The 12,348-nt window shown below is 36.8% G+C and overlaps 1 protein-coding gene across 3 annotated transcripts in view; it reads left to right on the forward strand.

Annotated features, from left to right (window-relative positions):
- The window catches only part of CFTR (CF transmembrane conductance regulator), a 167,334-nt gene that overhangs the window by 123,170 nt on the left and 31,816 nt on the right, over window positions 1-12,348 (forward strand). For all 3 annotated transcript variants that reach the window (XM_070616359.1, XM_008519582.2, XM_070616358.1), the window contains one exon: window positions 9,765-10,016. In XM_070616359.1, coding sequence (XP_070472460.1) covers window positions 9,765-10,016 — 252 coding nt within the window. The remainder of the gene's footprint in view (window positions 1-9,764; window positions 10,017-12,348) is intronic.

The raw sequence follows: 12,348 nt of genomic DNA on the forward strand, positions 1-12,348 counted from the left end.
GCTTTCAACCAGTAAAGGTAATATTTGGATGATAACACTTCCTCATTGCTACCTCAAGTCACTATGTATTTATGACTGACTCACATCTCAAATATCGGTCCTCAAAGTGGCCAACAATTCTTTTATTACATTTTCTAATAAATTTTTTATTCTCTAAGATAGTCCTTTCCCACCTTCTTGTCTCTTCGCAGGTGCTCCAATAATGCCACCCCCTTCACTCTCAGCCAATGACCTTGCTACATACTTTGTAGAAAAAAACACATGCGACCAGAAAGAATTCCCCCATTTCCCTCCACCAGTTGCACCACCCTACTGTAACTCTACTCATATGCTTCACCTTCTTTCTGTGTCTTTGCTTCTATTTAAAGGCCTGGAATACGCAATTAACCCCATTTTGTGGGATCTTTCTTCCTAGGAAAACTACTTTCCCGTGGTCTCCAGCTAACACCCTATTTCTCTGACTTATTTATAGAAAACTTCTTGAAAGAGTGCCTGTCTCAGTTTCCTCCTCTCCATTCTTTCCACAACCTACTTCATTTCATTTCCGTCACTTCCATGATGCATGACCAATATCTTGCCAGAGCCAATGTCCCTGTCTCCCTCAGCCTCTCAGCAGTATTTATGCCATGGGTACATCCTTTCTTCTTATGATGCCTTCTTCTCTCAATTCCATGATGCTATTCCTACCTGGTTTTCCTGCCGTCTTTCTGATTCCCCCTTAGTCCTCTTTGTTGGCTCCTCTTCTTGCAGATCTCTAAACATCAGCTATATTCCAGCCCTCTTCTGTCTACATTCTCTTTACCTGTTGTTAAACTCCATGCTTTCAAAACCTTCTCTCAATGAATCACACATTCCTGTCTCTAGTCTAGACCACTCCCCTGCTTTCTAAACATATATCCAACTACCAGCTTGACTCCTCCTTGTGTTCATAAAACACAGCGATAGAATGTCTTCCAGTAGACTTGGTATTTTAGGGCGTAAGTTCTCATCCAGAGTCTCCTCAAAATACACGTGGGATATTAAGGGGCCATTCAAAGAGAACAGAGCTTCTATTCTACCTACTAATTTGTCTAGCTTTATATAGCAGGTTGGAGAAAAATTCATCTGAACACTGTCACTTTGTGAACAATATAGTTTAACAGGTTGTGAATCACCCCAGAAATTTAAAAAATAGTAAAATTATCAGAGTCTAGTTTAGTAATTCCCACTAGAAACCCACATGTTAGGGGATTTCCAATTATTTCAATTGATATCACAATGTTTTAAAAACTGTTATTTCTAAGTCACTCTTCATTTTAACATGAATTGTATATATGTCTCTCTGTTCATTTCAATGGTATATCATACCATTCTGTAGATGGGATGAAAAGAGAAGTGTTAATTCCTTTCAACTCCATATCTCAAGTATGATATGGTTTATAGTTGTTATTACTAAAGCTATTATCTTAAATTTTTTGCATTCTTAGTTAACAAAGCTGTGTACCGATTATTTTTGGATTTGCAAGATGCCTGCCATTTTTAGTACCATAAAGCTTCTCTTTCTCCTGTTCTTAACTACATAAGCATTATTTATCTTAAATAGGCAATGCATAGCTAGATCTGCCTCCACAAATGAATGAAGATTAAATAAATAAATAAGAGCTAAAGAGTGCAAAGGTGATGGTTCAGACTTAGCGACATCGAGCCGTCTGGTGACTGATAAATTGCCCACACTCATAGTCTCATTGCTAGAATGAGGCGGTAGACAATTCATATCTTTTCAGGGCTATCTACCACAGAGTGAGCACAGCTAAAAGATCTGAGCATGTGGCTGTTACCTGCTTCCTTAATTTTCCAACTGCAGCAGCAGATGAACCCTCCGTGTTGTACTGTGTGTACCTAATAACACAGAGGGAAGGGAGCCACTAGGATGAGCAGGGAAGACTGTGCATCTGCAGGGCTCACATTTACATTCCAGTTAATGAGGGTCCAGAAAGTTCTTACAAGATTGATGCAATCTGAGAAGAGTTTTCTGTCAATAGAAACTCCCTCTGTTTCTCCTTTGTCCTTTTATTGCTCATGTTTATTTTGAGTTCCAGTAAAGATCAAATGACTGCTTATACAATGACCAACAAGAAACCTGATGGCAGGAGGAAAGGGGAACCTGGCTTTTCTTCATTGCTCCGGATGCCTCATTCTTTTGTATTGAAAGTAGTTTCTGCCATGAGAATCTGAAGGGAGGATTCATTTCTCTGATTTTTTCTTTTTTTGCCCCCTTTTAATGGTCTCTTGATCATGTCTTTCTTTGTTTTCCTGTTCCCATGAGTCTTTGCGGTGTAGTTTCCACTCATGACCTCTGCCGCAAGTCTTCTTTCCATCCCACCTTTCTCTTTCCATCCCGCAGAGGGGCTTTCCATTCTGTGTTCTACTCTGGCCTTACCACCAAGAAGTTGTGTGCCCTTGGGCAAGTCACAGCCCCCTTGAAGGCTTCACTTTTCTTGTTTGTAAAATGAAACAGTTTGATTAGAAATTTTTTAGCATTCCTGTCAGCTCTAACATTCTCTTTCTTCTGAACTCTTTCCATATGAAAGGTATTTCAACTCTTGATTGGCATGTATGCAGGCATTATTCCAGATGCTCACAGGAATCACTCATATCTGCCACTCTCCCTAAATGCTAAAGTCCAATGATTATGTTATTCATCACTGCAGTTGTCAGAGCTAATCAAAGAACTCTGAACTAGTGTGTTACTAGAAGCCATAAAGAGAGAGAGAAAGAAAGTGGCATTAAGATGGTCTTAAGTCTTGTATTAGTAGGAGAGACTTATGAGAACCCTAAGAGACTGCTGGAATGTTGGAAATTTTGTTGAGCTCTGTGCCTGTCACTTTAACTTCCTGGGTTTAGATTTTCTCGTTTGTACCAAGAAGGGATGGATTAAGTCAGAGGTTCTCAACCTGGCAGCATCTGAGGAATCTTTATAAAAATACAAATTACTCAGGGTCCTCTCAGACCAATTAAATCATTTCTCTTGGTCGGAAGCAGGGTAACTGGGCATGATGAATATAGTTTTTAAAACATTCCAGGTGATTCTAATCTGTATCCAGACTTGTAAATCACTGAATTAAGTGAGCTCTAAGATTCATTTTAGCTCTGATTTTTTCTGAGTCGTGGCAGGAGATCATCAAACTTTTTCTACAGTCAGATAGTAACTATTTTCAGCTTTGCAGGCCAAGGGTCTCTATGGCAACTATTCAACGCACTCTCTGTAGGGCAAAGCAAATGTAAACCAATGAGTGTGGCTGGATCTGGCCATTGAGCAGTAGTTTTCCTGACCTCTGGTCTGTGGGATGGAATTTACTTTGGAATTCATGGACCATCAGCAAATCATTTTTGTCCTAAATATAAACCAATGATGTATATAAATCTCTACAAGACATAAAAGGATGATGTTTAATGATAGAGTATATTAGGGAAGCTACAATATTTCATAATTAAGATGCTTAGAGAAAATCTCATTAAAATAGTAAAAACCTTGAGAAAATATTTTGAGTTGTTGTTTTAGACTCCTCTTCTTGAGATTTCCTTTGAAGAATTTTTGATACCACATAGACCCAATTGCATTCACCAAGCACTTGCTGATGGCCTGTCATATGCTTTTAAAAAATAGTAACATGAGATAGAGTGTAAGTTCAAGTTTGAGTACTAGATTCAATGAGTGATGTCAGAGCTTTCACAGAAAAGGATAAATGTGAGAGTCTTCCTTTGCCTGTTGGCACACTTAGTACTATGATTACTAAAGCTTTTTATTGAAAATAGGCCCCAACATATTTGATACCTCCGCATTCGTTTAGGATAAGTCTTTTGTCAATAGTCGTAATGGATTTTCTTTCTCTTATATCAAGAATACTTTCTCTATTGCTTCTTGCAGTCAGGAAAAGTGACATTGATTTGCCCTAATTTGTCACAAGTTACAGCATGTAAACTATTTGTGTAGATAGCAGGCTATAATAATTTACAAAGGGTTAGAGTTTATAGTATATTATAAGTAACTCATTTATGCGGTTAATAATTTATAGCAATACGGTACTTTGACTTTTTACATGCTCCAGGAGCGTAAATAATAGATGCAGAAAGATAGACCAGAGTTCCAAGAATATGTTTTGAGCAGAGTCTGTTTTCATGATAACCATTATCTCTTAAGTCTGTGTGCATGGCCTAAAGCTTATGCTGATGACTCTAACGTGGCCTTGGGTATCAGGTCTGTGTTAGTGGGTTCTGAAAAGCATTTAGTTTGGGTCTACTAGGAAGGATCTATGATATAGACACTTGAATCTCTCTTTTATGTACTTCACCTTTTGAAAATTTCTCTTGTAAAATGTGTGTTTTTCACATTGTGTCAGTTTTCCAGATGATTCTTTTCACATTTATTTCTTGCAGTCTGCCTGTAACAACCAGTTATGAAATCTCTTCCCACTGTTGCCAGTCAGATCTCAGTCCTGTGAAATATAGTTTCCATTATCATGGCTCCTGGGGTATTATGACATGTAGTTCAGGCGTTAATGCATAATTTTGATGCTCTGGTTTCTAAACCATCAAAAGGATAAAAGGAAATAGAGCAAATAGTTTTGTGAGGGAGAGGAGCCTGGCTTCCTGAGTTACTCGAGAAAAGATCTTTAGGCCTTCTCTACCCTCTTTTGTCAGCAAAAACTGAAAAGGAAAATCAGGAATCATTTTCTTTTTTACTAAACATGTCGCTTATAAAGTAAGGTTGAGATGAGGGCGTGGAACTGTCTTTTCGTTAAGACCATCACACTCCCAAAAGACTGTTCTCTTGATGCTTAGATTAATAATTTAGACGTTTTTATAAAGATAAGGAGATTCAGTTTTAAAGATTGACTCAGGAGAATACTTGGATCATAATCAATTTAAATAATGAAGCAAAAAATTTAAAGCTGATTATTCTCAAGCAAAAACCCCACCTTGTTTTGACTAAACTCCAATTTTATAGAAGTCTGTGCAAATCATATCATTTTCCTCTTCATATAAAAAATATGTTCAGTGTCTCAGTGGATGAGTCTCTTCATTGACCTCTCAAAATCTGAGACAAGTGCTCCCACCTAAGCTGGTGAAGGCTACAATGAGACGTTCCTGTCAGTGGGCCAGACAGAGCTGGCCCCCATTCTTACTTGGGCAATGCTTTTCTGTGCGCAGGAAGCAGCAGCTTAAGGTTAAGGAGTTTGCTCTTCTCTACAGTCACACTGATGGTTGCCAAGTCTGAAGTTCCATCCAGTTCCATCTAGACAGCTGGACAATGGCACAGCAGTTTTTCATAGCACCTGAAAATGTTTAAGGGGCATTCTAAAATAGAGAAAGGATTAAGTTAGGTTAAAACACTCAATGAAAACAAATAAATGTGACTAAAAATAGTTTGGTATGTTGCAACTTCCTTCTAATCCAAATAGCAACGTCTACTTTCAGACTGAGAAGCGGAAGGTACAATTGCAGCCTGGGTCACCTACTGACATGCTCACAGCACTGTCCTTCTGCCTGCACAGACACTGCTTTGTGCATATGAGGTAGAACAATAAATTTATTCATTTTGACAGAAATTTATTAAGGAACTGCCCAATGCTTAGCACTAGATGGGGAGGATACAACAAGGAGTGCTTTGAATAAAGTTATTGAAAGAGGCACAGTGGGTTTTTTTTTTTTAAGGATTTAGAACAACTAATTTCAATGTTTTTTTTTTTTAAAGATTGGCGCCTGTGCTAACATCTGTTGCCGATCTTTTCTTTCTTCTTCCCAAAGTCTTCCCACCGGTACATAGTTGTATATTGTAGTTTTGAGTGCCTCTGGCTGTGGCATGTGGGTGCTGCCTCAATATGACCTGATGAGCAGAGCTGTGTCCGCACCCAGGATCCAAACTGGCGAAACCCCTGGCCGCCCAAGCAGAGCGCACAAACTTAACCACTTGGCCACGGGGCTGGCCCCCAGGCACAGTGGTTTTAACATGAACCCCATGAAACGTTACCGGCAGGTCCCCTTGTTTGCGTGAATCCCTTCAAAGGCCCTCTACTTAATTATATATGTGGAATTTTGATTCTTTTTCTTAAGAAGAGTTCCCCAAGTTACTTAAGCTTTAGGTTCCACAAAACCTGGATCCATCCCTCGTCACAGCTATGAATCCTTGGTTATGAAATCAAGTGTACAAGAAATATAGCTTTGTTTTTGCTGTAGTCAAATTTATTTTCTATTTGAACATGAGTTCCACTGAGTGGAAGAAATAATCTCAGCAAATTCAGAGATCTTACCAGAAGTGAATCTAAGTTCTGAGTAGAGTTTCCAGAATACCAGGACACTGGAGGGAGGGAGCATCTGGCCCCAGGTTGTCCCTTGTCTGTGCTCACTGTCTCTAAGGCAGTGATGTTCTTATCTGACCAGAGGGGTACAGTTCAGGTAGGTTGAGTTTTTGTCCTTCTGATCCTGTGAGCTCTCCCTTGATCATCCCTGAGGGATCAAAGATTGGAATTATTTGGCTTCCCTTCAGCACTAGTCTGGAAATACAGGGAAATCTGAAGCTACGTCAAGTTGTCTGTGTCTAGACATGCCCAGCAACCATTTCTACTCTACTGCCCCCATGCGATGCCCGGCACTGGAAGCTTCTCTCAAGTGTGCCTCTTTCCTGGGCTTCACCTTGGAATTGAAGCATAGACCTCCTGTGTTCTAAAATTCCCCACATCTACTTGAGGATAGAACCAGGGTTAGGTTGCAAGGCAAGACTCTTTATAAGCGAAACCTGTGTCTACACTGTCTTGCTTTGCCCATTCATGAGTCAGACTGTGGGGTGAGGAGAAGAGTTGTTTCTCATCCATCATGAATTTGTCTATGGCTACCATTTTTGCATAAACACTATTCTGTTAGTCTTTGAGGTTTTGGCTTTTGAAGTTTAAAAGCCAATATTCATGTGACTCAAAATTTTCAAACTATCAATCTTGGACTCCAAGAACCCATTTTTGAAACTTGAAGACCAGAATTGATTTCCTGTGCTCTGGTTCTGTTGTGGCTTCTCCTTCAAGAGGCAGTGGAAGTAGAATGTGCAAATTGTAGACTACAACCAATTAGTCAGTAACTCATAGTAGTATCTGACCACATCATCTATTTGGTAATGGCATTTCAGTGGCTGCAAACTGAACCTAAGGCAGATAATCCAGGTGTCTGCACTAGCCACCTTTTCTGCGCATCAGAAAATGTTCTAACCCCCAAAAAAAGAAAAAGAAAAAGAAAAAAAGAAAGTGTTCTAACCCATTGAATTGAATGAATGTCTGCTCATGTGCTGTGGATGAGTGCCCATTGTTAAGATAAACTTGTTCTTGGTCAGACCTGTTTGACCATGCTGTGGGTAACTACAATAGCCTGTTTTGGGGCCTCTTTAAGCAACTAGACTGTATGATAATGAGTTGAAAATTTCATTTTCCAAGTTTGATAGATATGTTCCATTTACCACATCTAACATTAGAAGGTCTGGATTGGCCCTCAGTGGTGAGCCTCACTAATGGAGAATGTAGTTTGCAGTGCTCAGACTCAAATCCTTACCAAAAAAATTGCATCCTACATGTCAGTGCTGCCAAAATAGTGGTTTTGAATGTCCTTATTTTCTAATAATACTACATATAATTTTGAGTAGTTTAGATAGTACTACTTAAATGTTTTGTCGATTGTTTGGAAGCATTAATATACAAAGGGTTTTTGTTAAATAGTGTCTTTCTTGACACCCTAAAGCACTTAACAAAGACTAGTTTAGCTTTCTTCACAGCATTGACTTGCAGAAATGTAAACAGCCTCAACTTTATTTTATAAAGGTAAGCTAAACTTCTACATTTATTTCAATCATTTCAAGAGAGTGATGTTATTCTTATGCAGGATAAATACAATAAGACATTTTAAATGCATTTGAGCTATTTCTCTAGCAGTTCCATCTCAGTGGTAGTTACAATTCTAATTTATCTTCCAGACGTTGTATACGCTAGCAGCTCTCTATGAAAATTAACGACAGTGAAATGCAAGAGTATACTTTAATTCAAAGTTAATAAAAAATAACTAAATCAGGATTTAACCACCCCTGAAAGTCACCCATAATTTGGAATTTGAAATATCGTATGTGGGCGCAGTAGTGATTATGTGCCTTTCACTTCCTATGGAGTTATTCATGATGAATGTGGATTTGGATGCTTTTTACTTCCATTAACAGTGGCTTCAAAGGATTCTCTTCTTAAACCTTGAATAATTATTGAAGAGAATTCAAAGATATCTTCAAGATGAAGGAAACTGAAGGACAGAATTACTAGATAGAAGCAAGCTTGATCAGTGGCATGTGAAAACAGGCAATACAATTAGGTTTGCTAAGATGGACCCTTTAATGTTCAAGTAAGGATCAGTATCTAAACTCTGATTTATCTATCATACTAAAGATGAAGAAGTCTTCCCATTTCACCTTTTGGTAATGAAAAATAGAAATAATAGAAGTAAATGCTCCAAATACATTTCTTCCCACCTTTTTCTTTTCTGTAAAAAGAATCATTCCTAATAATCTAAGCCCTAACTATAAATAAGATGATAATAAATTAACCTTGAAAAGGAGAAGGTTAAATTCTTGACTGAATGAAGCCAGAATCAACAATTACTTTTAAGACAAAAAAAGCAGTATGTTTCTGTCCAGTAGGCTATTAACACCTGGGAAGGCCTGAGCCACAGGATCAAGGATGATATCTTTCAAAAATAGAAATTGAATGAATTCAAAGTCTTCAACTCTTCTTCTTACTCATTTATCTATTCATATATATTTAATCATTCACATATTCAATCCTTTATTCATTTATTAATTTTTCAAATATTTATTGGGTGTCTATTATATGCCAGGCTATTTTTAAAATCATATTCCAAGTTCTAATAAATCATAATTATTCGGAGAAATATATTCTTGTTAAACAATTTAACTAAACACCTTTAAGAAATAGTTGAGCACTTTTATTTCTGTGTACATTAAAGATATACTTTATTAAATGTTATATGAATAGGTTTATAAAGCAGTTGCATATTTAATTTCAAATACACCCCTTATACGCAGTCACATTCTGCTCAGCAGTGGAAATTGATTTTTAAGTAATTTAGATTAAAATTATTAAATTATTGGAAAATTATGAATTATTATATTATTAAAATTATTTAACTACAGATATAAGCCAATGACAAATTTATTTGTAGATTATTGTGAAGTTATTCAAAATTTACTGAGCATCAAGAGTCCACTTACCACCTACCTGATACATAGAATTGTAGATAGTTATTAAGGCAGTTCAAGAGAAAGGCAAGAATCTTCCATAGCGGTTTGAGGTGTGGAACATTTTATTACAATATACCAGTTGTACAACATTGTACAGTGCTGCTCATAGTAGAAAAAATTTTCCCCTTGACATCATCTATTCTCTTGAGTATAGTTTGGCTATTTATGTGTGGCTTTCATGTCTGAGAATTAAGTGATCAGAAAAACAAACAGGTCTATACAGAGCCCATTTATTATAAATCCTAGTTAATTTTCTTTGGTTCAGCTTTTAATTATATCCAATTATTTCCTCTTAGTTCATTGAAAAACCTTCTGACAAATAACCAAATGATGACTAGCTAGCGTCACATCTTACAAGTTATGTTTTAGGAAACATCCAACTAATTATGACATTGCCTGCAGCTCTTAAACAAACAAAAATAAAATATTGTTCTTTTCATTTCAGATGCGATCTGTGAGCCGAGTCTTTAAGTTTATTGACATGCCAACAGAAGACAGTAAACCTACCAAGTCAGTCAAACCATCTAAGGATGGCCAGCTCTCAAAAGTTATGATTATTGAGAATCAATATGTAAAGAAAGATGACATCTGGCCCTCAGGGGGCCAAATGACCGTCAAAGACCTCACAGCAAAATATACAGATGGTGGGAATGCCATATTGGAGAACATTTCCTTCTCAATAAGCCCTGGCCAGAGGGTGAGATTTACATGTTGCTTGTTTTGTTAGATCTGTGTTCAATTAAGTGGATCTTAGTAGCCTAGAGCAATGTGTTAGTAGAATCCATTTGTAACGCTATGAGTGTAGACGGGACTAATACTGAATACACATATTTCAAGTTATTATTGTATGAAATCATTATGTTTTCCTGTGAAGCTTTTCTTTGCAGAGTCCTGAATCTATATAATATGTCAATTTTAAATGTGATTCTACTTGCAAAATATCTAATTGCTTGCTAGGTTACTAACTAAGGAAGCCATTAACTAAACCAAAATTATAACATGTTTTAGATTTTGCATCTTAAAACTATCTTCCATTTCAGGTAAGACAAATATTTTCTTGCTGACTTCATCTAATGTCTTCTTAAATTTTACCTAATAGACACTCTGTCAAACAAGTGGTACTTTTTTTCTTAGCTTTTTTGGTTTGCTCGTTTAGTTGGCATTTTCCTCAAGGTATGGATTGTTTAATTTTTCCTAATAATGTATAACTTATTTAACCTTTAGTAAATTTTGTAAATAAATTTACAAAAATTATTTAATAAGCAATAATTTTATTATTTAATAAGCAAAAATAACCATGCATTATTTTGAAGTGTTCCTTATGGATCTCTGCACTGGGCTGAACACACAGAAGGTACTAAAATGTACCCATTCTGGAATTGATTCTTGGAGAAGGAGATGGTCATTTTCCTGATACTTAATGCACTATAGTGTGATTTTATATTGTCTTCAAATCTCTTAATTTGGACCATTCTATAAATCTACAGAAGAGTATTATGTTGTTTTGATTGTTTTTGTTTTTTTAGTGAGATAGAATACAAGCGAGCCAGTTCTTATGAAAAATGAATTTAAAAATTTCATCTCTTTGTGATTTCATTTCAAATGGAGATTTTTTTTTAACTGTTAACAGTCAGTAAAATTTTTTAGACCACCAACTCTGTCATGAACACAGGAATAGACTATTATCACTTGCTTTTCCCCATGGGTTTAGGAATATTTGATAATTTAATGCACTGGACAAAGTTCTGTTAGAAAAAAAAAGTACGTATAGGATGAACAAAATGTCCCTGTGTACCGTGCTAAATGGCTTAAGATGGCACACTGGAAATGTTGAGTCACCTTTTTATCTTATAGTTAAGATACATAAATCATACACTACTAAAATTAGCTCTCTATTGTGTTGCTGCTCAGGAATGGGATTTGGTTTTTTTCTTCTTTTGAAAGAAAACAATTTTAAATGTGCATAAATGGAAAGACTAGATTTTAGATAGAATTTACTCCTAGTATTAGAAGGAGGTTGTTTATGAGCATTTTGGTTATTTCAAAGCCCTGATGAAATCTCTGAATTTTTTGACATTTTTGCTTCTTTATTGAACTTGGAGAAATGTTACAGTTATGCTTTGGAACTATGTAAAATTGATGATTTGCCTTCGCTCCTCCCTTGCATTGGGAAAGGTGTAATTAATTACTCTCTTTTACTTTACGCTTCAGTGAATGCTATAGGCAGTGAGAGTATTCCTGGGGTCACCAGGATGGATGCCAAAAGCACTGACATCAAGTTATAACAGCAACCAATAGCTTGATATAAACCAGGGTGGAAAGCCTTGGTAAATGATTTGCTTTCCCTCCTCCTGACATCTTCCCATCCCTTTGCTTTACCAATTCTCACTTGCCCACTCAATTAAATTCAACCAGTTCCTAGTCGAGTGACAGAATTTGCAGAGTACTCATTTCTCTAGGTTATTTCCTTGATGTGAGAGTAGTAATCAGAGATGCTGTAAAATGAGGAAAAAGCAGTACGTTCAGGCATTTCATTTTCTCTGAACCTATATATAGAAAACAGGCCATGTGTGTTCAGTAACTATTCTTGCAGGGAACTCTCTAGGTGCCTTAAGCGAATTGGAAATTATTCATATAAGGCTATGGATCTTGGCATCCAGTGAGGGAAACTGTTTATCGAGTGCTTATCATGTCCTAAGCACCATTTAAAGACCTTTATTTGCTATCATATTGGTCTTATTATAATTCCAAAGGTAGATGTTATTACCCTTTTTGTGTGCAGTGGGAGAAACTGATTCAATTAAGTGAGTGAGGTAGCAGGCATATTAACCCCAGCTCTAGCTGACTACAAAGTTCTTTTTCACCTGCTTCTCTTAGAAGAAGAAAAAGAAGGAGCAGAAGAAAGAAGAGAAAGAGAGAGAGAAAGAGATCTGACCTTGAAGATGACAATGTAAAAGGGCAAATGCAAGATCCAGTAAGAGCAGAGGCAGATTTACTGTAAAACTAACAAAGCTTAAGTTTTAGAGAAC

This window comes from Equus przewalskii, chromosome 4, assembly GCF_037783145.1.
Source record: "Equus przewalskii isolate Varuska chromosome 4, EquPr2, whole genome shotgun sequence".
NCBI lineage: Eukaryota > Metazoa > Chordata > Mammalia > Perissodactyla > Equidae > Equus > Equus przewalskii.